This window comes from Petromyzon marinus (assembly GCF_048934315.1).
Source record: "Petromyzon marinus isolate PM22_M1 ecotype Great Lakes invasive population chromosome 70 unlocalized genomic scaffold, UKy_Petmar_22M1.pri1.0 chr70_unloc.3, whole genome shotgun sequence".
Classification (NCBI taxonomy): domain Eukaryota; kingdom Metazoa; phylum Chordata; class Hyperoartia; order Petromyzontiformes; family Petromyzontidae; genus Petromyzon; species Petromyzon marinus.
Genome location: NW_027422605.1, coordinates 134,353 through 159,775, shown reverse-complemented (window position 1 = coordinate 159,775; position 25,423 = coordinate 134,353). Strand labels below are relative to the sequence as shown.

Here is a 25,423-nt window from a genome sequence, read left to right as displayed (position 1 = left end):
CGCTGGTCCGTCACTATGTAGTCCAGCAGATGTTCTTGCTTGGACCCGGCATGCATCCATGATGTTGTGTGGATGCGCCGATGCCGGAACAGCGTGTTGGTAATTACAAGCCCATGGGCTGCACAAAAATCTAGCAGCCTCCTACCGTTGTTATTGAGCTGATCTGGCCCATGCCCTCCAATCACTCCAGACCAGGTGCCAGTATCATGACCAACTCGGGCATTGAAGTCACCCAACATGATGACTCTATCCCGAGGGGCCACTTTAGCCAGCACCTGTGACAGGAGGTCATAGAAGGCATCTGACTCATCGGCTTTGCCTGCATCCCTCCACGGATGTTCATCTTCGGTGGGGGCATAAGTAACCACGACCACCATTCCTCGCCTCCGGTTGATGGGAAGGCGAGCCCAAAGTAGCCTGGGGCTAACAGCTTCCCACACCTCACCGCCACGCTCCCACGCCCCCTTCATTCTTTTGTTCAAAAGAAGACCCACACCCTGTTGTTTGGCAGTCTGCTGCCCCGAGTAGAGGACTGTCCACCCCTCATGGTGGCAGGAGCCAGAGCCGGTCCACCGGACCTCCTGAATGCCGCATAGATCCAGGCGGTACCGGTCCAGCTCCCGACAGAGGAGTGGCAGCCTCTCCTCTGCAGTGAGCGTTCGAACATTCCACGTGGCCAACCGTAGTGGCTTTTCGTTGTTTCTGGAGTAGCCCCGAGGGTAGGTATTCAATCTCCTGGCTCCGCCAATTGGGGTTTGGCCAGGAGACGTCATAGACGCCTGGCCCCCCGGGGCCTCCGGCACAAGCTTAGTTGTTACATATTTCAGTTTAATTCGTAGTTTCGTGGTAATTAATTGAAGGTGGAGGGGTTACCAGCCCCTCGCACCCGTCCAGAGCCCCCGTTTAGCCCCTGTGGTGGACACATATGCCATGAGGGGAGGAGCCAATCAAAATTGGATCTCCCCCCACAGCGCTGTCCACGACAGAGTTGCCCGTCCGGCACCGCGAGGAGGTAGGGGGTTGTTTTGCTCACACACACTCACACACACACACTCACCACCCACAGTCACTCATACACTCACACAAACTCACACACACTCACCACCCACACAGTCACTCATACACTCACACACACTCACACACACCCACACAATCACTCACACACACACAATCACACAATTACTCATACACTCACACACACTCACACACACACATACACACACAATCACACACACACACTCACCACCCACACACTCGCTCACTCACACACACACACTCACTCACACACGCTCACACACACACAATCACTCATACACTCACACACACATACACACACAATCACAAACACACACTCACCACCCACACACTCGCTCACTCACACACACACTCACTCACACACACTCACACACACACACAATCACTCACTCACACACAATCAGCAGTCACACGCACGGCAGTGTTCACCAGGGCAGCCTGCTGGAACCAAACCGCGATCCTCCTCTGTGTGCGTGCCCCCCACTCCCCCTCCGTGCCCCCCCCCCCCCCCCCGAGCAGCTGTATGACAAGATCAACTCCAAGTCGTCCCCGCAGATCCGCAATCCCCCTAGCGATGGGGTGCAGAGGGCCAAGGAGGTAAGCCCTCAAGTGGGTGAGTGGGTGGCTGGGTGACTAGGTGGGTGACTAGGTGGGTGGGTGAATGGGTGAGTGAATGGGTGAGTGGGTGGGTGGGTGAGTAGGTGGGTGACTAGGTGGGTGGGTGAATGGGTGAGTGGGTGGGTGAGTGAGTAGGTGGGTGACTAGGTGGGTGGGTGAATGGGTGACTGGGTGGGTGGGTGACAAGGTGGGTGACTAGGTGGGTGGGTGAATGGGTGAGTGGGTGGGTGGGTGGGTGAATGGGTGAGTGGGTGAGTGGGTGAGTGGGTGAGTGGGTGAATGGGTGAGTAGGTGGGTGGGTGAATAGGTGAGTGGGTGAATGGGTGAGTGGGTGAGTGGGTGGGTGAGTAAGTGGGTGGGTGAGTGGTTGAATGGGTGAGTGGGTGAGTAGGTGGGTGGGTGAATGGGTGAGTAGGTGAGTGGGTGAATGGGTGAATGGGTGAGTGGGTGAGTGGGTGGGTGAGTAGGTGGGTGGATGAATGGGTGAGTGGGTGAGTGGGTGAATGGGTGAGTAGGTGGGTGGGTGCATGGGTGAGTGGGTGAATGGGTGAGTGGGTGAGTGGGTGGGTGAGTAGGTGGGTGGGTGAGTGGTTGAATGGGTGAGTGGGTGAGTAGGTGGGTGGGTGAATGGGTGAGTAGGTGAGTGGGTGAATGGGTGAATGGGTGAGTGGGTGAGTGGGTGGGTGAGTAGGTGGGTGGATGAATGGGTGAGTGGGTGAGTGGGTGAATGGGTGAGTAGGTGGGTGGGTGAATGGGTGAGTGGGTGAATGGGTGAGTGGGTGAGTGGGTGGGTGAGTAGGTGGGTGGGTGAGTGGTTGAATGGGTGAGTGGGTGAGTAGGTGGGTGGGTGAATGGGTGAGTAGGTGGGTGGGTGAATGGGTGAGTAGGTGGGTGGGTGAGTAGGTGGGTGGGTGAATGGGTGAGTAGGTGGGTGGGTGAGTGGGTGAGTAGGTGGGTGGGTGAATGGGTGAGTAGGTGGGCAGGTGAATGGGTGAGTAGGTGGGTGGGTGAGTGAGTAGGTGGGTGGGTAAGTGGGTGAATGGGTGAGTAGGTGGGCAGGTGAATGGGTGAGTAGGTGGGTGGGTGAATGGGTGAATGGGTGAGTAGGTGGGTGGGTGAATGGGTGAGTAGGTGAGTGGGTGAGTGGGTGAATGGGTGAATGGGTGAATGGGTGGGTGGGTGAGTGAGTAGGTGGATGCGTGAATGGGTGAATGGGTGAGTAGGTTGGTGGGTGAGTGAGTTGGTGGGTGGGTGAGTGGATTAATGGGTGAGTTGGTGAATGGGTGAGTAGGTGGGTGGGTGAGTGGGTGAGTAGGTGAGTGGGTGAATGGGTAAATGGGTGAGTAGGTGGGTGAGTGAGTAGGTGGGTGGGTGAGTAGGTGGGTGGGTGAATGGGTGAGTGGGTGGGTGGGTGAATGGGTGAGTGGGTGGTTGGGTGAGTAGTTGGTGGGCGGGTGTTGTGGCGTTGTGACGTGGCTGTCACGTTGTGCAGGTGGTGGAGACTGGCGGTGTGACGATGCCGTGACGTCGCCGTGACGTCGCCGTGATGATGCCGTGACGTCGCCGTGACGTCGCCGTGACGATGCCGTGACGTTGCCGTGACGATGCCGTGACGTCACCGTGACGATGCCGTGACGTTGCCGTGACGATGCCGTGACGTCACCGTGACGATGCCGTGACGTTGCCGTGACGATGCCGTGACGTCACCGTGACGACGCCGTGACGTCACCGTGACGATGCCGTGACGTTGCAGGTGCTGGAGACGGTGGCGACCTACCCTCACCAGGACGCCAAGGAACTCCGCGCGCTGCTCACCCAGCCACACTTCATGGTACGGGGGCGGGGGGGTTGCAGCCCGGAGTCATCATCAGCGTCGTCATGGTGCGTGTGTGTACACGTGTGTGTGTACGTGTGTGTGTACGTGTGTGCGTGTGTGTGTACGTGTGTGTGTACGTGTGTGTGTGCGTGTGTGTGTACGTGTGTGTGTGTACGTGTGTGTGTGTGTACGTGTGTGTACACGTGTGTACGTGTGTGTGTATGTGTGTACGTGTGTGTGTACGTGTGTGTGTGTGTACGTACGTGCGTGCGTGTGTGTGTACGTGTGTGTGTATGTGTGTGTATGTGTGTGTACGTGTGTGTATGTGTGTGTACGTGTGTGTGTGTGTGTGTACGTACGTGTGTGTACGTGTGTGTACCTGTGTGTGTGTGTGCGTGTGTGTACGTGTGTGTATGTGTGTGTGTGTGTGTGTGCGTGCTCCCCGTAGGCTCTGCTGCAAGCGCACGACGTGGTGGCCCACGAGGTGTACAGCGACGAGGCTCTCCGCGTCACCCCGCCGCCCACCTCCCCCTTCCTCAACGCCGCTGACTCCCCTGGCAGCCCCGACGCGGAGCTCGACATGGAGAACGTGACACGTGTACGGCTCGTACAGTTCCAGAAGAATACAGACGAGCCCATGGTGAGACAGGGACAGAGACGGGGAGACAGAGAGACAGAGAGAGACATAGAGACAGAGAGACAGAGAGACAGGGAGACAGAGAGACAGGGAGACAGAGAGACAGAGCTCGACATGGAGAACGTGACACGTGTACGGCTCGTACAGTTCCAGAAGAATACAGACGAGCCCATGGTGAGACAGGGACAGAGACGGGGAGACAGAGAGACAGAGAGACAGGGAGACAGAGAGACAGAGAGACAGAGCTGGACATGGAGAACGTGACACGTGTACGGCTCGTACAGTTCCAGAAGAATACAGACGAGCCCATGGTGAGACAGAGACAGAGACGGGGAGACAGAGAGACAGGGAGACAGAGAGACAGAGAGACAGGGAGACAGAGAGACAGAGAGACAGGGAGACAGACAGACAGGGAGACAGAGAGACAGGGAGACAGAGAGACAGGGAGACAGAGAGACAGGGAGACAGGGAGACAGAGAGACAGAGAGACAGGGAGACAGAGAGACAGAGCTCGACATGGAGAACGTGACACGTGTACGGCTCGTACAGTTCCAGAAGAATACAGACGAGCCCATGGTGAGACAGAGACAGAGACGGGGAGACAGAGAGACAGAGAGACAGGGAGACAGGGAGACAGAGAGACAGGGAGACAGAGAGACAGGGAGACAGAGAGACAGAGAGACAGAGAGACAGAGCTGGACATGGAGAACGTGACACGTGTACGGCTCGTACAGTTCCAGAAGAATACAGACGAGCCCATGGTGAGACAGAGAGACAGAGAGACAGAGACAGAGAGACAGAGAGACAGGGAGACAGAGAGAGACAGAGAGACAGGGAGACAGAGAGACAGGGAGACAGAGAGACAGAGAGACAGGGAGACAGAGAGAGACAGGGAGACAGAGAGAGACAGGGAGACAGAGAGACAGAGAGACAGGGAGACAGAGAGACAGGGAGACAGAGAGACAGAGAGACAGAGCTGGACATGGAGAACGTGACACGTGTACGGCTCGTACAGTTCCAGAAGAATACAGACGAGCCCATGGTGAGACAGAGACAGAGACGGGGAGACAGAGAGACAGAGAGACAGGGAGACAGGGAGACGAGACAGAGAGACAGGGAGACAGAGAGACAGAGAGACAGAGAGACAGGGAGACAGAGAGACAGGGAGACAGGGAGACAGAGAGACAGAGACAGAGAGACAGGGAGATAGAGAGACAGGGAGACAGGGAGACAGAGAGACAGGGAGACAGAGAGACAGGGAGACAGAGAGACAGGGAGACAGGGAGACAGAGAGCCAGGGAGACAGAGAGACAGGGAGATAGCGAGACAGGGAGACAGGGAGACAGAGAGACAGGGAGACAGAGAGACAGAGAGACAGAGCTCAACATGGAGAACGTGACACTTGTACGGCTCGTACAGATCCAGAAGAATACAGACGAGCCCATGGTGAGACAGAGACAGAGACGGGGAGACAGAGAGACAGAGAGACAGAGAGAGACAGGGAGACAGAGAGACAGAGCTGGACATGGAGAACGTGACACGTGTACGGCTCGTACAGTTCCAGAAGAATACAGACGAGCCCATGGTGAGATGGGGAGACAGAGAGACAGGGAGACAGAGAGACAGGGAGACAGAGAGACAGATAGACAGAGAGACAGAGGTGAGGAGACAGAGAGACAGAGGCGGGTAGACAGAGAGACAGAGAGACAGAGGCGGAGAGACAGAGATAGAGGCAGAGAGACAGAGAGACAGAGGCGGGGAGACAGAGAGGCAGAGAGACAGAGGCGGGGAGACAGAGACAGAGACGGGGAGACAGAGAGACAGAGGCGGGGAGACAGAGAGACACAGGCCGGGAGACAGAGAGACAGAGAGACAGAGGCGGAGAGACAGAGAGACAGAGGCAGAGAGACAGAGAGACAGAGGCGGGGAGACAGAGAGACAGAGAGACAAAGACGGTGAGACAGAGAGACAGAGACAGAGGCAGGGAGACACAGAGACAGAAGCGGAGAGACAGAGAGACAGAGACAGAGCGACAGAGACAGAGAGACAGAGGCAGGGAGACAGAGAGACAGAGGCAGGGAGACAGAGAGACAGATAGACAGAGAGACAGAGGTGAGGAGACAGAGAGACAGAGGCGGGGAGACAGAGACAGAGGCAGAGAGACAGAGGTGGGGAGACAGAGAGACAGAGACAGAGAGACAGAGGCGGGGAGACAGAGAGACAGAGACAGAGAGACAGAGGCGGGGAGACAGAGAGACAGAGACAGATGCGGGGAGACAGAGAGACAGAGAGACAGAGGCGGGGAGACAGAGAGACAGAGACAGAGAGACAGAGGCAGGGAGACAGAGAGACAGAGAGACAGAGGTGAGGAGACAGAGAGACAGAGACGGGGAGACAGAGAGACAGAGGCGGGGAGACAGAGAGACAGAGGCGGGGGGCAGTAGCTTGACAAGAGGTGGGGGCACACACACACACACCAGGCGGAGCGAGGTTGTGTACAGTGGGAATAGCAGCCATCATCGTCGTGATAGCAGAGCTACAGGGAGCCGACCGACAGAGCAGTCAGACGGTAAATCGACCGCGTCGCAAGAGATGTGGAAAACGTCGCCACGTCTCCCTCCCTCCCTCCCTCAGGGCATCACGCTGAAGATGAATGAGCAGAACCGGTGCATTGTGGCCAGGATCATGCACGGAGGGATGATTCACAGACAAGGTGAGCCATGACCACCGTCGTCATCATCGTCACCATCATCTCCACCATCACCATTGTCACCAGCACCACCACCACGACCATCACCATCATCGTCATCATCGCCGCCATCGTCATCACCACCGTCACCACAACCATCATCATAATCGTCACTACCACCACCACCATAACTACAACCACCACCATCGTCACCATCATCACTACCACCACCACCGTCACCATCATCGTCACCGTCACCATCGACACCGCTGCCACGACCATCACTACCACTCCCTGCGTGGTGAGTCTATGGGTCTCTGCGTGGTGAGTCGATGGGTCTCTGTGTAGTGAGTCGATGGGTCTCTGCGTGGTGAGTCTACGGCAAACGGGCCGTGCCGAGGCGGTGCCGGTGTGGTGGTGGCGGTGACGACGGAATGGAACGCCGGCGTTTCCTCTCCCTCTCTGTTGCTGCAGGCACGCTGCACATCGGCGATGAGATTCGTGAGATCAATGGGATCAGCGTCATGAACCAGTCGGTGGAGCAGCTGCAGAAGATGCTGGTGGGTGGTGTCGTGCATGCAGTGCAGCTCCCTCCTTCATCCACAGCTCTCCCTCATTCATCCACAGCTCTCCCTCCTTCATCCACAGCTCTCCCTCCTTCATCCACAGCTCTCCCTTCTTCAACCACAGCTCTCCCTCCTTCATCCACAGCTCTCCCTCCTTCAACCACAGCTCTCCCTCCTTCATCCACAGCTCTCCCTCCTCCATCTACAGCTCTCCCTCCTTCATCCACAGCTCTCCCTCCTTCATCCACAGCTCTCCCTCCTTCATCCACAGCTCTCCCTCCTTCATCCACAGCTCTCCCTCCTTCATCCACAGCTCTCCCTCCTTCATCCACAGCTCTCCCTTCTTCATCCACAGCTCTCCCTCCTTCATCCACAGCTCTCCCTCCTTCATCCACAGCTCTCCCTCCTTCATACACAGCTCTCCCTCCTTCATCCACAGCTCTCCCTCCTTCATCCACAGCTCTCCCTCCTTCATCCACAGCTCTCCCTCCCTCATCCACAGCTCTCCCTCCTTCATCCACAGCTCTCCCTCCTTCATCCACAGCTCTCCCTCCTTCATCCACAGCTCTCCCTCCTTCATCCACAGCTCTCCCTCCTTCATCCACAGCTCTCCCTCATTCATCCACAGTTTATTTTTAAGTTTTTTTCAGTTTATTTATGTTGGTATAGCCCTCTGAGCCATTCGGCTCTTGAATCGGGTGCAACCGCAACAAACAAAAAACAAAAACACAAAAAAGAAAAACATCTTAAAGTGACTTTGTGTGACTGTGCAAACAGAAAATCCATGAAAAAAAAAACATCAAAATATTCCTGAAAAAAGCATCGTACACCAACGCTCTGTGCAAAACTCCCAGTGGGATGCAAGTCAAACAACAACAACAACCACAAGAAAACTAAGATTAAGGCCATCAGTCTAACTCCGTACTACAACAAAACAAACATGTCCAAAACAAAAAACTTTTCGAAATCAACAAAAAATAAAGCCATAAATGCAATATAACAGTGATCATTGGGACTGTGACCGAACTTTTTAACAATAAACTACATAAATAACATATAACACCAAACCCTAGAGCCATAGCTGGCTGCATGAGTTACTCCACAACAACAGAAGCATCAGTCGGAGTATCAAATTTTTCAATGCACCTTTAAGATCAGCACGCTAAATCAAAATACAGATAATACTTTGCAGCGTCATCCGGAGCGAAACATTTTATTTTATTTTACGCCAATGAATAGTAGTGGCAGCTAGGGGTGTACAACTCCTCTAGAGCAGTTTTTAGAGAAGATCTTGTTGGTAGCGATTCAAGTTGCAGTTTATTGGCAATAGCATTCTAGACCCTGGGGGCATCAATAGCAAAGGCCCTTCCTCCAGTTTTTGTACGGCAATAGGGAATGTGAAGCTGGTAAATGAGCGAAGACCTGAGGTCAAATTTGTTCTTTGAAACAGAGAGGAGATCCAGCAGGTAGTCTGCGGATTTTTTTGTAAGTACATCGTGAATAAATAAGATCTGGTGCACAAGCCGTCGAACATCAAGAGATGTTAAGTTTGACCCAATGTAGAGATCACAGTGGTGAGTCCTATATGGGCAGTTCAATGTAAATCTTAAGGCCGAGTGATAGATGGAATCAAGCTTCTTCAGTACAGTACTTAGGGCTAATTTATACACGATGTCACAGTAGTCAAGTAGAGGCAGTATGGTAGCTTTTATCAATTCCAAACGGAACATTGGGGGGAAGCAGTGCTTGTGTCAATACAGAAAACCAAATTTTATTTTTGTCTTTTTACCAATATAATCAATGTGATCTTCAAAATTCAGTTTTGAATCCAGGATGACCCCAAGATACTTATAGATCTTGACTTGCTCTATTTAATAATTATATAAGGCATGTAATTGGGGAAAAATAACTTTGTGCTTTAGTCCTGGTGAGAAGCATAGCACCTTGGTTTTGGAGGTATTCAGGACTAGTTTAAGAGCAACTAGCTGATGTTGTAGTTTGTTGAAATCACCCTGTAGCATAGAAATCACGTCATCCGGAGAGCGGCCAGCAGTAATCAGTATCGTGTCATCTGCAAAAAGATTTACCCTGGAATGATCCAGGTCAGTGCCCAAGTCATTGACATAAAGAGAGAACAAAAGGGGGCCAAGGATGGAACCCTGTGGAACCCCTTTTGTTATCTTAACACTGTTTGACCTCCAACCATCTGTGAATACAGTTTGGGTGCGAGAAAAGAGGTAATTTTGTAACCATTTTACTGCGTTTTCGGAAAAACCGAGGCAACTTAGTTTACTAAGCAGGGTGTTGTGGTCTACTGTATCCAAAGCTTTGGACAGGTCAAGAAAAAGACAGGCACAGTACTGCTTATTATCAAGGCTACTGTAAATGTGATTCAGAGTCTACTGCAGCAGATGTGGTGCTGTATATTTTTTTGGAACCCAGATTGTTTTAGATGTAGTAGATTGTTGGTGGACAGGAAACTGCTAATTTGGTAGTTCAATAATTTTTCAAAAATTTTCATCAACGGGGACAAAATTGAGATATGTCGGTAGTTATCTGGATCATCTTTAGGGCCCCCTTTGTGAAGTGGACAGACATACGAATGTTTCCATTCTAGAGGAACTGATGCTTCTTTGATGGACAGGTTGAAAATATGGGCTATAGGTTTGTACATTAGGTGACCAACAGTTAGTAGAGCAAAGACGGGAAAACTATCTGCTCCGGTAGAGGAGGACCCTTTGAGGTAGGACAGTTGTTTCAGAACATTACTTTCGTGGGTTGGCTGGAAACTAAATTAGTTTAATGTTTGGACAGGGGTGTAAGAATTTGCATGAGCAGGGGTGACTCCCAATACATTATCAAAAAGATGACCAGCTTCAGAAAAATGAAGGTTAAAATTGTCAACTATTTTTTGGGGATCTGAAAAATATTCCCCATTTTGGTTAAGCTCAACGGGCAGATTGTCTGTTTTGGATGCCTTTTTGATAGATTTGATTGTTTTCCAGAAAATCCTGGCATTTCCATGTGATTCCAGGAGAGTGGAGGAAAAGTAGGCATTTTTTGCATGCCGTATTTTTTTGACGCATCTATTCCTTAAAATCCTGTATTCTAGCCAGTCATTGACCAAATTACTTTCTGAGCACATGCCCAAGCCTTGTCCCTAGTTTTCATGAGCTTTGTAATCAAAGGATGAAAGCATGGTGAGCAGTTGCCTTTAGTTTTAAATCTATCCACATTGTTAAGAATTTGGAGAAACGTGTACCTGAAGGTCTCCCAAGCCGTAGTCAGGTTGGGGATATCACAGACCTTGTCAATATCCGAGTGAAGCACATCATTAGTAAATGCCTGAGTGCTGAAGTGTCTCATAGAGTGCTTCTCAACCAATTTAGGGTGGGCTTTGGGTCTGGCTGATGATATCGCCCAAAAATGAAGGAGTGATCACTAAGGTTATTACCCAGAACACCAGTCAGTGTGAAATTGTGAGGGGCATTTGTCAATAGGACGTCAAGCAGAGATGACTGTCCCGGATTTTTTAGGTTGGGTCTTGTGGAGACATTTATTAATTGAAACAAATTAAATTAATCTGAAAAATTTGTGGCCATGGCCGGCGGGTTTAGCCAATTCCAATTTAGATCTCCCACTAAAACTAATTCACCTTTAGGGAGGCCTCCAAAGAGCTCTCTCAGTGCAGATGCAGCTTCAATATCCTTCCCACTAGGCAGTCGATAGCAGCACACTACCAATATCTGTTGATATTTGGGAGAATTATTCTGAAAGCCAGACCTTCAAAGCAACATTTTTTAAACAAGGAGTGAGCTAGTGAACATGCAATAGTATTACGAACATAGATGGCAATTCCACCTCCTTTAGATCCTCGGTCAAGCCGAAAAAGGTTGTAGTTGTCAATCGTAATCTGCAAGTCATTGACGGCAGGAGTGAGAAATGTTTCTGTTAGGCAAAAAATGTCCGGGTCAAGATTTGCCACTTCTAGTTTTAGTTGACTTAATTTAATCACAAGCCCTCTGATGTGGACATGTAGAACACCAACACCTTTCCTGCCGGAAAAATCTGCGGAATTATACGAGTTCTTTACATTTGGGCCAGGGTGAAGCTCAATACCACCCAGAAATAAGAAAAGTAGAAGTAATAGTTTGCACAAGTGTTTTCTGTGAAAGGATGAAGAGCGGCGAACCTTGGACGAATAGCGAACCTTCATTCATTGCTCTGGGGAGTGGTAGTGCCGTGGTTCACACGCTCGCCACTCATGGCCAACATCAGTGACGGTTATGTTTAACCGGTCCTGGGCCTTTCCTAGGTCGACTCAACCTCAAATGAGTACCTGGTGCGGTGTGTAAACATCACCACGATAGAGACAAAGGCGGCCGGGCGTGGTGTTGGCCACCCACCCCCTCGTGTGCTATGCCGGCGCTTGCCCCAACAGTCGGTTACATCTATATGGGGGCCCTTGTCTATTTGTGGTGAGTGTGTGAGTCTATGGGCTTCTGTGCCGTGAAGCTATGGTTTTCTGTGTGGCGAGTCATTAGGTCTCTGTGAGTTTATAGGTCTGTGTGTGAGTCTGTGGGTCTCTGTGTGAGAGTAGGGCTCTCGATGTGGAGAGTTTATGGGTAAGTTTATGAGTGTATGGTTCTCTGTGTGGGTTTACGGGTCTGTGTGTTAGTGTATGGGTCTGTGTATGAGTCTATGGGTCTGTGTATGAGTCTATGGGTCTGTGTATGAGTCTATGGCTCTCTGTCACAGAGAGAGATGCGAGGAAGTATCACCTTCAAGATCGTCCCCAGCTACCAGAGCCAGCCATCATCGTGTGAGGTGAGTCATTCACTAACTCATCCATTCACTCACTCGCTCACCTGTTCCATTATTCATCTACTCATCCGTTTAACTTTCATTCATTTGCATGCCCCATTCATTCACCCCACTCGGTCAATTCACACCGACACACAGACACGCACAGTACCTTAGCTCGCACTCATCGCACAAAAACTTCTCGCCACAAATGAACCAAAGTATCTTGCCGATCCCATCGCAGCGGCTTTTGGCTGGCCGTTGAACAAAGATGGTGGTCACCGCTTCATCGAGCGGCACTTTCAGATGCTATGATGCCACTTTTAAATCATCATCTACGTTGACAAACTCATTTCTTGAGAACTGCTTCTTGTTGTTGTTGTCATGAGTTTGTTCTCCTTCCCCCACGCCTCGGATCAGCACGGTTGGCTACGTACTGTGCGAAAGAAGTTAAACGTACACACGCGCACACTTGGGGAGAAATCTTTGCAAATAAGCTAATGCCTCTTTTGCGCGAATAATTTTACTTGTCAGGTGTTAGGAAGCTTGGAAGCCGATTGGTCGGATCGCTCGGTGACGGCGAGCGGCCATTGCGACGCGGCCTGGGGCAGCGACAAAATGGCGCTGGCCGCCATTTTGGGGAAAACAAAATGGCGCGGCGCTCGCGTTTACAAAAAAAATTACTCTGCGAAACTCCCAAAAAAACCTCGGAGGATTATATAAATAATAAGTGATAATGATCAATTACCCCTATAAAGGGACCTTTCGCAAGGAGGTCGCGATGTGCCGGCATGGAGATAAAAAAAGGAATTGAAAATATATAATAATCAAATGAACCTCCATCCCCCGCCACCCACCTCTCTCACTGCGTCTCTCCGCCCCCCCAACCCTGTGTCGCCCCCCCCCCCATACCCACAGAGCGAGTCTCCCACCGTGAGGCTGCTCACCACCAACGGGCACTACACACGCAACAACTCCGTCATGGTGAGGAGAGCCCCCCCCACCACCACGTGCTCCCCCCGCCACCACCACGTGCCCCCCCCCCCCCCCCCACTATGTTGAATGATTGAGTGAGTGGGTGAAGTGGGTAACTCAATGAATGATTGTGTGGGTGTGGGTGAATGAATGACTTGTTGATTGATTGCGTGGGTGGGTGACTGGTTGTTTGATTGCGTGGGTGAGTGACTGGTTGATTGATTACGTGGGTGAGTGACTGGTTGATTGATTGCGTGGGTGGGTGACTGGTTGATTGATTGCGTGGGTGGGTGACTGGTTGATTGATTGCGTGAGTGAGTGACTGGTTGATTGATTGCGTGGGTGGGTGACTGGTTGATTGATTGCGTGGGTGAGTGACTGGTTGATTGATTGCGTGGGTGAGTGACTAGACGATTGATTGATTACGTGGGTGGGTGACTGGTTGATTGATTGATTACGTGGGTGGGTGACTGGTTGATTGATTGCGTGGGTGAGTGACTGGTTGATTGATTGATTGCGTGGGTGAGTGACTGGTTGATTGATTGCGTGAGTGAGTGACTGGTTGATTGATTGCGTGGGTGAGTGACTGGTTGATTGATTGCGTGTGTGAATGACTGGTTGATTGATTGATTGCATGGGTGGGTGACTGGTTGATTGATTGCGTGGGTGACTGACTGGTTGATTGAATGATTGCGTGAGTGAGTGACTGGTTGTAATCATGGCACCTGGGTCTGTCCCGTGACCTCCTGTCAGCGAGCCTTCGACACTTCACGTGGCCTCAGTGCACCTGGCCTGGCACAGGCACCGTGGTGACGTCGCTGCCACTCAGTGGCGAATGGTGGCTGTTGTTTGAGTGAGTGAGTGAGATGGTGAGTGAGTGAGTGAGATGGTGAGTGAGTGAGATGGTGAGTGAGTGAGTGAGATGGTGAGTGAGTGGGTGAGATGGTGAGTGAGTGAGATGGTGAGTGAGATGGTGAGTGAGTGAGATGGCGAATGGTGGCTGTTGTTTGAGTGAGTGAGTGAGTGAGATGGTGAGTGAGTGAGTGAGATGGTGAGTGAGATGGTGAGTGAGTGGGTGAGATGGTGAGTGAGTGAGATGGTGAGTGAGATGGTGAGTGAGATGGTGAGTGAGTGAGATGGCGAATGGTGGCTGTTGTTTGAGTGAGTGGGTGAGACAGGTGAGTGAGATGGTGAGTGAGTGAGATGGTGAGTGAGTGAGATGGTGAGTGAGTGAGATGGTGAGTGAGATGGTGAGTGAGTGAGATGGCGAATGGTGGCTGTTGTTTGAGTGAGTGGGTGAGACAGGTGAGTGAGATGGTGAGTGAGTGAGATGGTGAGTGAGATGGTGAGTGAGTGAGATGGTGAGTGAGATGGTGAGTGAGTGAGATGGTGAGTGAGTGAGATGGTGAGTGAGTGAGATGGTGAGTGAGTGAGGTGGTGAGTGAGATGGTGAGTGAGATGGTGAGTGAGTGAGATGGTGAGTGAGATGGTGATTGAGATGGTGAGTGAGATGGTGAGTGAGATGGTGAGTGAGATGGTGAGTGAGTGAGATGGTGAGTGAGATGGTGAGTGAGATGGTGAGTGAGGTAGTGAGTGACATGGTGAGTGACATGGTGAGTGACATGGTGAGTGAGATGGTGAGTGAGTGAGATGGTGAGTGAGATGGTGAGTGAGTGAGATGGTGAGTGAGATGGTGAGTGAGATGGTGAGTGAGTGAGATGGTGAGTGAGATGGTAAGTGAGATGGTAAGTGAGATGGTGAGTGAGATGGTGAGTGAGATGGTGAGTGACATGGTGAGTGAGATGGTGAGTGAGATGGTGAGTGAGTGAGATGGTGAGTGAGTGAGATGGTGAGTGAGATGGTGAGTGAGTGAGATGGTGAGTGAGATGGTGAGTGAGTGAGATGGTGAGTGACATGGTGAGTGAGTGAGATGGTGAGTGAGTGAGATGGTGAGTGACATGGTGAGTGAGATGGTGAGTGAGTGAGATGGTGATGCGGTCCCAGTAGAGTACACGCCAGGCGTGTGTTGGGGAGGGTTCCCCATAACTCTCCACGTCGTCACTTCTCTGCTTGCAGGCCGTTGTGGCTCCAGCACCCAAGGCAAGACAGGTGACTGGTGGTGGTGGTGGTGGTGACGGTGGTGGTGGTGGTGACGGTGGTGGTGGTGGTGGTGACGGTGGTGGTGGTGGTGGTGGCGATGGTGGCGGTGGTGGTGGTGGTGACGGTGACGGTGGTGGTGGTGGTGATGGTGGTGGTGGTGACTGGTGGTGGCGGTGGTGGCGGTGGTGGTGGTGGTGACGGTGGTGGTGGTGGTGGTGGTGGCGGTGGTGACTGGTGGTGTCGGTGGTGGCGGTGGTGGCGGTGGTGGCGGTGGTGGTGGTGACTGGTGGTGTCGGTGGTGGCGGTGGTGGCGGTGGTGGCGGCGGTGGTGGTGGCGGTGGTGGTGGAGGTGGTGGTGGTGACGGTGGCGGTGGCGGTGGTGACGGTGCTGACAGCAGTGATGGTGACGGTGGTGGTGACCATGGCGATGGTGACGGTGGTGACAGTGCTGACGGGTCTATGGGTCTCTGTGTGTTGAGTCTATGGGTCTCTGTGTGGTGAGTCTGTGGGTCTCTGTGTGGTGAGTCTATGGGTCTCTGTGTGTTGAGTCTATGGGTCTCTGTGTGATGAGTCTGTGGGTCTCTATAAGTGAGTCTATGGGTCTCTATGAGTGAGTCTATGGGTCTCTATGAGTGAATCTATGGGTCTTTGTGTGATGAGTCTACGGGTCTCTGTGTGGTGAGTCTATGGGTCTCTATGAGTGAGTCTATGGGTCTTTGTGTGATGAGTCTACGGGTCTCTGTGTGGTGAGTCGATGGGTCTCTGTGTGGTGAGTCGATGGGTCTCTGTGTGGTGAGTCTATGGGTCTCTGTGTGGTGAGTCTGTGGGTCTCTGTGTGGTGAGTCTATGGGTCTCTGTGTGTTGAGTCTATGGGTCTCTGTGTGATGAGTCTGTGGGTCTCTATAAGTGAGTCTATGGGTCTCTATGAGTGAGTCTATGGGTCTCTATGAGTGAATCTATGGGTCTTTGTGTGATGAGTCTACGGGTCTCTGTGTGGTGAGTCTATGGGTCTCTATGAGTGAGTCTATGGGTCTTTGTGTGATGAGTCTACGGGTCTCTGTGTGGTGAGTCGATGGGTCTCTGTGTGGTGAGTCTATGGGTCTCTGTGTGGTGAGTCTATGGGTCTCTGTGTGATGAGTCTGTGGGTCTCTATGAGTGAGTCTATGGGTCTCTATGTGGTGAGTCTATGGGTCTCTATGAGTGAGTCTATTGGTCTCTATGAGTTAGTGTATGGGTCTCTGTGTGGTGAGTCTGTGGGTCTCTATGAGTGAGTCTATGGGTCTCTATGAGTGAGTCTATGGGTCTCTATGAGTGAGTCTATGGGTCTCTATGAGTGAATCTATGGGTCTCTGTGTGGTCAGTCTATGGGTCTCTATGAGTGAGTCTATGGGTCTTTGTGTGATGAGTCTACGGGTCTCTGTGTGGTGAGTCTATGGGTCTCTGTGTGGTGAGTCTATGGGTCTCTGTGTGGTGAGTCTATGGGTCTCTGTGTGATGAGTCTGTGGGTCTCTATGAGTGAGTCTATGGGTCTCTATGTGGTGAGTCTATGGGTCTCTATGAGTGAGTCTATTGGTCTCTATGAGTTAGTCTATGGGTCTCTGTGTGGTGAGTCTGTGGGCCTCTATGAGTGAGTCTATGGGTCTCTATGAGTGAGTCTATGGGTCTCTATGAGTGAGTCTGTGGGTCTCTATGAGTGAGTCTATGGGTCTCTATGAGTTAGTCTATGGGTCTCTGTGTGGCGAGTCTATGGGTCTCTGTGTGGTGAGTCTATGGGTCTCTGTGTGATGAATCTGTGGGTCTCTATGAGTGAGTCTATGGGTCTCTATGTGGTGAGTCTATGGGTCTCTATGAGTGAGTCTATGGGTCTCTATGACTGAGTCTATGGGTCTCTATGAGTGAGTCTCTGGGTCTCTATGAGTGAGTCTGTGGGTCTCTATGAGTGAGTCTATGGGTCTCTATGAGTGAGTCTATGGGTCTCTATGAGTGAGTCTGTGGGTCTCTATGAGTGAGTCTATGGGTCTCTATGAGTGAGTCTCTGGGTCTCTATGAGTGAGTCTGTGGGTCTCTATGAGTAAGTCTATGGGTCTCTATGAGTGAGTCTGTGGGTCTCTATGAGTGAGTCTATGGGTCTCTATGTGGTGAGTCTGTGGGTCTCTATGAGTGAGTCTATGTGTCTCTATGAGTGAGTCTATGGGTCTCTGTGTGGTGAGTCTATGGGTCTCTATGAGTGAGTCTCTGGGTCTCTATGAGTGAGTCTGTGGGTCTCTATGAGTAAGTCTATGGGTCTCTATGAGTGAGTCTGTGGGTCTCTATGAGTGAGTCTATGGGTCTCTGTGTGGTAAGTCTGTGGGTCTCTGTGTGGTGAGTCTGTGGGTCTCTATGAGTGAGTCTATGGGTCTCTATGAGTGAGTCTATGGGTCTCTATGAGTGAGTCTATGGGTCTCTATGAGTGAGTCTATGGGTCTCTGTGTGGTGAGTCTGTAGGTCTCTATGAGTGAGTCTATGGGTCTCTGTGGGTGTCACGCCGTGCCCCATTTAGAACCGACAGTCCTGGCGCTTCCAGAGTCATTTGGCTGCCGCTTGACCACACGATGACAATGATGACCACGATGACAGTGGTGGTGTGGGGGGGTGGTGGTGGGGTGGTGGTGGTGTGGGGTGGTGGTGGTAGTGGGGTGATGGTGGTGGTGTGGGGGGGTGGTGGTGGGGTGGTGGTGGTGTGGGGGGGTGGTGGTGGGGTGGTGGTGGTAGTGGGGTGGTGGTGGGGGTGGTGGTGGTGGTGTGGGGTGGTGGTGGTAGTGGGGTGATGGTCGTGGTAGTGGGGTGGTGGTGGGGGTGGTGGTGGTGGTGTGGGGGGTGGTGGTGGGGGTGGTGGTGGTGGTGTGAGGTGGTGGTGGTGTGATGGTGATAGTGGTGTGGGGTGGTGGTGGTGGGGTGGTGGCGTGAGGTGGTGGTAGTGGCGTGGGGTGGTGGTGTGGGGTGGTGTGGTGTGGGGTGGTGGTGGTGGGGTGGGGTGGTGGTGTGGGGTGGTGGTGGTGGTGTGGGGTGGTGGTGGTTGTGGTGGTGGTGGTGGTAGTGTGGGGTGTAGTGGTTATTGCTGTGCTGTGCTACGAACTCGCCATCCCAAGTTCGATTCCCGCTCGCCGCGGCCACCAACACTCATTGACGCCGATTATCACCTGAACCGGTCCTGGGCCTCCTCCCCTAGGTCGACTCGGCCTCAAATGGAGCAGCCGGTGCGGTGTGTAGTGAGCATCGCTCGCACTGGGGAGACAAAGGCGGCCGGGCGTGGTGCTGGGCACTCACCCCCTGTGCCGGCCTTCATAGGCAGCGCCGCTACTAACAGCACTTGCCCCTACAGTCTGCTGTGTGTGTTGTGTGGTGGAATCTTTGTCTGTGAGCGCTACTCACAGCACTTGCCCCTACAGTCTGCTGTGTGTGTGTTGTGTGTAGTAGAATCTTTGTCTGTGAGCGCTACTCACAGCACTTGCCCCTACAGTCTGCTGATGCTGTGTGTGTTGTGTGGTAGAATCTTTCAGTGAGCGCTACTAACAGCACTTGCCCCTACAGTCTGCTGTGTGTGTGTTGTGTGTAGTAGAATCTTTGTCTGTGAGCGCTACTAACAGCACTTGCCCCTACAGTCTGCTGTGTGTGTTGTGTGGTAGAATCTCTCTGTGAGCGCTACTAACAGCACTTGCCCCTACAGTCTGCTGTGTGTGTTGTGTGTAGTAGAATCTCTCAGTGAGCGCTACTCACAGCACTTGCCCCTACAGTCTGCTGTGTGTGTGTTGTGTGTGGTAGAATCTTTCAGTGAGCTCTACTAACAGCACTTGCCCTACAGTCTGCTGTGTGTGTGTTGTGTGTAGTAGAATCTCTCAGTGACCGCTACTCACAGCACTTGCCCCTACAGTCTGCTGTGTGTGTTGTGTGGTAGAATCTTTCAGTGAGTGCTACTCACAGCACTTGCCCCTACAGTCTGCTGTGTGTGTGTTGTGTGGTAGAATCTTTCAGTGAGCGCTACCCACAGCACTTGCCCCTACAGTCTGCTGTGTGTGTGTTGTGTGTGGTAGAATTTGTCTGTGAGCGCTACTAACAGCACTTGCCCCTACAGTCTGCTGATGCTGTGTGTGTTGTGTGTGGTAGAATCTTTCAGTGAACTCTGCTAACAGCACTTGCCCCTACAGTCTGCTGTGTGTGTTGTGTGGTAGAATCTCTCTGTGAGCGCTACTCACAGCACTTGCCCCTACAGTCTGCTGTGTGTGTGTTGTGTGTGGTAGAATCTTTCAGTGAGCTCTACTAACAGCACTTGCCCTACAGTCTGCTGTGTGTGTGTTGTGTGTAGTAGAATCTCTCAGTGACCGCTACTCACAGCACTTGCCCCTACAGTCTGCTGTGTGTGTTGTGTGGTAGAATCTTTCAGTGAGTGCTACTCACAGCACTTGCCCCTACAGTCTGCTGTGTGTGTGTTGTGTGGTAGAATCTTTCAGTGAGCGCTACCCACAGCACTTGCCCCTACAGTCTGCTGTGTGTGTGTTGTGTGTGGTAGAATTTGTCTGTGAGCGCTACTAACAGCACTTGCCCCTACAGTCTGCTGATGCTGTGTGTGTTGTGTGTGGTAGAATCTTTCAGTGAACTCTACTAACAGCACTTGCCCCTACAGTCTGCTGTGTGTGTGTTGTGGTAGAATCTCTCTGTGAGCGCTACTCACAGCACTTGCCCCTACAGTCTGCTGTGTGTGTGTTGTAGAATCTTTCAGTGAGCGCTACTCACAGCACTTGCCCCTACAGTCTGCTGTGTGTGTGTTGTGTGGTAGAATCTCTCTGTGAGCTCTACTCACAGCACTTGCCCCTACAGTCTGCTGTGTGTGTTGTGTGGTAGAATCTTTCAGTGAGCGCTACTCACAGCACTTGCCCCTACAGTCTGCTGTGTGTGTTGTGTGGTAGAATCTCTCTGTGAGCGCTACTCACAGCACTTGCCCCTACAGTCTGTTAGAGGCTACATGGGGAAATTACTGGCGAAACGTCGTACTCAGATTGTAAATGTTGTGGCTCTCCAACACCCCTGTTAGTGCTGTGCTAGTGACGAATTGGCCACGTTCTGTTTACGTGACAACCCTTACTAGTTGGCTGTGTCGGGTGGTGGAGGGTTTTAACGACACAACATTTATATATTCACGCAATCTAACCCCAAAACGTCTATTATGGATGATGTTGTTCGCGAAGGCCGACGTGTTAAACTACACGGGGGAACTTGGTCTTTGTGTGGTGGTCGTGGTGGTGGTGGCGGTGGCGGTGGTGGTGAAGGTCGAATCATTTTACGGCTTCAAGTCCGTGACGGACTGGAGTTGGAGTGGGCGGCTGCTCCGTTCCCGAGTGTTTGGTTTCTCCACTTTTATTGCCGATTATTATTATTATTATTTCATTTTTGCTTTTCGCTTAAGGGCGGCATTGCCACAGTGCCCCGCTTGGGTGGCGAGGACCTCAGAGGTAGCTCTGTGTTCTCCACTTCCACGGGTTCCGTTCTGATTGGCCCAGAGCGTCACTCTAGGGAGCCGGGGCCTCAGAGGTAGCTCTGTGTTCTCCACTTCCACGGGTTCCGTTTTGAGTGTGAACAGAGCGTCACTCTAGGGAGCCGGGATCTCAGAGGTAGCTCTGTGTTCTCCACTTCCACGGGTTCCGTTCTGAGTGTGAGCAGAGCGTCACTCTAGGGAGCCGGGATCTCAGAGGTAGCTCTGTGTTCTCCACTTCCACGGGTTCTGTTCTGAGTGGCCCAGAGCGTCACTCTAGGGAGCCGGGATCTCAGAGGTAGCTCTGTGTTCTCCACTTCCACGGGTTCCGTTCTGAGTGGCCCAGAGCGTCACTCGAGGGAGTCGGGGCCTCAGAGGTACTTCTGCGGTATCCGCTTCTGCGGGCTGATCCCCAGGGACCCCCACTGGGGGGGTTGCCGCGAGGTTCTCCGTCTCGCGTCGACGGCGCCGGCGGCAGCGGGCGAACAGCAGGGAGAGCTCACGGCCCTCGCCCCCCTGCCCCCTCCCCCCTCCCCCTGCCCCCTCCCCCCTCTTCCCTGCCCCCTCCCTACCCCCCCCCTCCCTACCCCCCTCCCCCCCGTGGCGCTGCGGGCCACAGATCTTCGTGCGGGCGCTCTTTGACTACGACCCACAGCGAGACGACCTCATCCCGTGCAAGGAGGCCGGCATCCGCTTCCGCACGAGCAACATCCTGCAGATCATCAGCAAGGACGACCACAACTGGTGGCAGGGCCGGCTGGAGCACTCCAAGATCGGCACAGCTGGACTCATCCCCTCGCCCGAGCTGCAGGAGTGGTACGCGCTCGGGCGGCGGTGGTGGCGGTTGTTGTTGTTGTTGTAGTGGCAGCTGTGGTGGTGGTGGTGAGAAGGTCGGTGGTTGTAGTGGCGGTGGTGGTGAAGAGCAGTGGTAGTGGCAGCGGTGGTTGCGGTGGTGTTGGCAGAGGTGGTGGTGGTTGTGGCAGTAGTTGTGGTTGTGGGTGGTGGTGGTGGTGTTGGCAGTGGTGGCGGTGGTGGTGGTGGTGTTGGCAGTGGTGGCGGTGGTGGTGGTGGTGTTTGCAGTGGTGGTGGTGGTTGTGGCAGTAGTTGTGGTTGTGGGTGGTGGTGGTGGTGGTGGTGTTGGCAGTGGTGGCGGTGGTGGTGGTGGTTGTGGCAGTAGTTGTGGGTGGTGGTGGTGGTGGTGTTGGCAGTGGTGGCGGTGGTGGTGGTTGTGGCAGTAGTTGTGGTTGTGGGTGGTAGTGGTGGTGTTGGCAGTGGTGGCGGTGGTGGTGGTGGTTGTGGCAGTAGTTGTGGTTGTGGGTGGTGGTGGTGTTGGCAGTGGTGGCGGTGGTGGTGGTGTTGGCAGTGGTGGCGGTGGTGGGTGGTGGTGGTGTTGGCAGTGGTGGCGGTGGTGGTGGTTGTGGCAGTAGTTGTGGTTGTGGGTGGTGGTGGTGGTGGTGTTGGCAGTGGTGGCGGTGGTGGTGGTGGTTGTGGCAGTAGTTGTGGGTGGTGGTGGTGGTGGTGTTGGCAGTGGTGGTGGTGGTTGTGGCAGTAGTTGTGGTTGGTGGTGGTGGTGGTGTTGGCAGTGGCGGTGGTGGTGGTGGTTGTGGCAGTAGTTGTGGGTGGTGGTGGTGGTGGTGTTGGCAGTGGTGGCGGTGGTGGTGGTTGTGGCAGTAGTTGTGGTTGTGGGTGGTGGTGGTGGTTGTGGCAGTAGTTGTGGGTGGTGGTGTTGGCAGTGGTGGCGGTGGTGGTAGTGGTTGTGGCAGTAGTTGTGGTTGTGGGTGGCGGTGGTGGTTGTGGCAGTAGTTGTGGGTGGTGGTGTTGGCAGTGGTGGCGGTGGTGGTAGTGGTTGTGGCAGTAGTTGTGGTTGTGGGTGGTGGTGGTGGTGTTGGCAGTGGTGGCGGTGGTGGTGGTTGTGGCAGTAGTTGTGGTTGTGGGTGGTGGTGGTGGTGGCGGTGGTGGTGGTTGTGGCAGTATTTGTGGTTGTGGGTGGTGGTGGCGGTGGTGGTGGTTGTGGCAGTAGTTGTGGTTGTGGGTGGTGGTGGTGGTGGTTGTGGCAGTAGTTGTGGTTGTGGGTGGTGGTGGTGGTGGTGGTGTTGGCAGTGGTGGCGGTGGTGGTGGTGGTTGTGGCAGTAGTTGTGGTTGTGGGTGGTGGAGGTGGTGGTGGTTGTGGCAGTAGTTGTGGTTGTGGGTGGTGGTGGTGTTGGCAGTGGTGGCGGTGGTGGTGGTGGTTGTGGCAGTAGTTGTGGTTGTGGGTGGTGGTGGTGGTGTTGGCAGGAGTGGAACTCGGTGCAGCACTGGCTCACAATGGCTGTGACTCACGCCCAGGGGTGGAAACTCACTGCCCCCCCCGTGCCCCCCCCCGTGCCCCCCCCCTTGGCCCCCCCCACGTGCCCCCCCCCCCGTGTCCCCCCCCACGTGCCCCCCACCCCCCCACGTGGCCCAGGCGCGTGGCGTGCCTGGCGATGGAGAGAGCCAAGCAGGAGCAGCAGGCGAGCTGCACGTGGTTCGGCAAGAAGCGGAAGCAGTACAAGGACAAGTACCTGGCCAAGCACAACGCAGGCAAGCGGGGGGGGGGGGTCCTCACGGGGCGGGGGGGGTCCCCACGTGGCCGGGGGGGTCCCCACGGGGGGGTCCCCACGTGGGAGTCCCCACGTGGGGGTCCCCACGGGGCCGGTCCCCACGTGGCCCGTCCCGTGCCGCAGCAGCGCCTTGCCTCGTGAAGATCCCCGCCATCACGGCGGCCGCTCCACAAGAGAGACACGGGGAGGCCGCTTTGTGACCGACCCCCGTGGTCGGGCACGCGTGCCGCTGGACGGGAGGTCAAGCTAAAGGCGCAGGCCTGCAAGTGCTTGCTGGGGCCCGCGACCGGTACCACGCAGAAAGGGCGAACGCGTACCGAGGGTTCATGTCGGTAGTCGGTCGGGGTGAGTTGTGGGGTGAGCGTGGTGAGTTTGAGGTGAGGATGCAGTGAGAGTGAGCAGAGGCTGTGTGTGCGTGCGTGTGTCAGCCTGTGTGTGTGTGTGTGTACGTGGGGAGCGGTGGTGCAGCGGTTAGCGCTACGCCGCGCTACTAACCCGGCGACCTGAGTTCGATTCCCGCTGGCCACCCACTCCCTCGTGTGCCACAGTGCCGGTAGCCTTCATAGGTGCTGCTGCTCGCTACTCACAGCACTTGCCCCTACAGCCTGTTAGAGGCTACGCGGGGGACCTTTGTCTGTGTGTAGGTGCTGCTGCTTGCTAACAGCACTTGCCCCTACAGCCTGTAGGAGCTGTGTGTGTGTGTGGGGTGTGTGTGTAGGGTGTGTGTGTGGGGTGGGTGTGTGTGTGTATGGTGTGTGTGTGTGTGGGGTGTGTGGGGGGTGTGGGATGTGTGTGTGTGTAGGGTGTGTGTGGGGTGTGTGGGGTGTGTGTGTGTGGGGTGTGTGTGTAGGGTGTGGGGTGTGGGTGGGGTGTGTGGGGTGTGTGGGGTGTGTGGGGTGTGTGGGATGTGTGTGTGTGGGGTGTGTGTGTGTGTGTGGGGTGTGTGTGTGTGTGGGGTGTGTGTGGGGTGTGTGGGATGTGTGTGTGTGTGGGATGTGTGTGTAGGGTGTGTGTGTGGGGTGTGTGTGGGGTGTGTGGGGTGTGGGGTGTGTGTGGGGTGTGTGTGTGTGGGAGCTGTGTGTGTGGGGTGTGTGTGTGTGTGGGGGGTGTGTGTGTGGGGTGTGTGTGGGGTGGGTGTGTGTATGGGAGCTGTGTGTGTGGGGTGTGTGTGTGTGTGCTCCCCATAGGAGCTGTGTGCGTGCCGTGTGCCGACTCATCTGTGTGTGTGTGTGCGCGATCTATTTGTGTGTACTCCCCGTAGTAGGAGCTGTGTGTGTGGTGTGTGCTGACCCGTGTTTGTGTGTGTATGTATGTGTGTGTGGGAGCTGTGTGCGTGTGCTGTGTCTAGAACCTGTGTGTGAGCTGTGTGAGTGTGTAAGACTTGTGAGCTGTGTGTGCACTGTGCTGACCCGTGTGTGTGCTGTGTGTGAGCTGTGTGTGTGAGCTGTGTGTGTGAGCTGTGTGTGTGCTGTGTGTGTGAGCTGTGTGTGTGCTGTGTGAGCTGTGTGTGCATGCTGTGTGTGTGAGCTGCGTGCTTGAGCTGTGTGTGTGCTGTGTGCATGCTGTGTGTGTGAGCTGTGTGTGTGAGCTGTGTGTGAGCTGTGCTGAACCGTGTGCGAGCTATGCGTATGTGAGATGTGTGTGTGTTGTGTGTGCGTCGTGTGAGCCGCGTGTGTGTGTGTTCTGTGCTGACCAGTGTGTGTGTGTGCGTGTTCTGTGCTGACCAGTGCGTGTGTGTGTGTGCTCTGTGCTGACCAGTGTGTGTGTGTGTGTGTGCTCTGTGCTGACCAGTGTGTGTGTGTGCTCTGTGCTGACCAGTGTGTGTGTGCGTGCTCTGTGCTGACCAGTGTGTGTGTGTGTGTGCTCTGTGCTGACCAGTGCGTGTGTGTGTGTGTGCTCTGTGCTGACCAGTGTGTGTGTGCTCTGTGCTGACGAGTGTGTGTGTGTGTGTGTGCTCTGTGCTGACGAGTGTGTGTGTGTGTGCTCTGTGCTGACCAGTGCGTGTGTGTGTGTGTGCTCTGTGCTGACCAGTGTGTGTGTGTGTGTGTGCTCTGTGCTGACCAGTGTGTGTGTGTGTGTGTGCTCTGTGCTGACCAGTG

The 25,423-nt window shown here is 53.8% G+C and overlaps 1 protein-coding gene across 11 annotated transcripts in view; it reads left to right on the top strand.

Moving 5' to 3' along the window:
• LOC116957209 (peripheral plasma membrane protein CASK) overlaps positions 1-25,423 on the top strand; it is a 144,580-nt gene that overhangs the window by 84,661 nt on the left and 34,496 nt on the right. For 9 of the 11 annotated variants that reach the window (XM_076058340.1, XM_076058337.1, XM_076058338.1 and 6 more), the window contains 10 exons: positions 1,555-1,632; positions 3,407-3,484; positions 3,918-4,109; positions 6,741-6,819; positions 7,270-7,355; positions 12,120-12,188; positions 13,083-13,148; positions 15,216-15,248; positions 21,365-21,561; positions 23,189-23,304. In XM_076058340.1, coding sequence (XP_075914455.1) covers positions 1,555-1,632; positions 3,407-3,484; positions 3,918-4,109; positions 6,741-6,819; positions 7,270-7,355; positions 12,120-12,188; positions 13,083-13,148; positions 15,216-15,248; positions 21,365-21,561; positions 23,189-23,304 — 994 coding nt within the window. The remainder of the gene's footprint in view (positions 1-1,554; positions 1,633-3,406; positions 3,485-3,917; positions 4,110-6,740; positions 6,820-7,269; positions 7,356-12,119; positions 12,189-13,082; positions 13,149-15,215; positions 15,249-21,364; positions 21,562-23,188; positions 23,305-25,423) is intronic. The other 2 variants (XM_076058344.1, XM_076058342.1) reach the window with 1 other exon arrangement.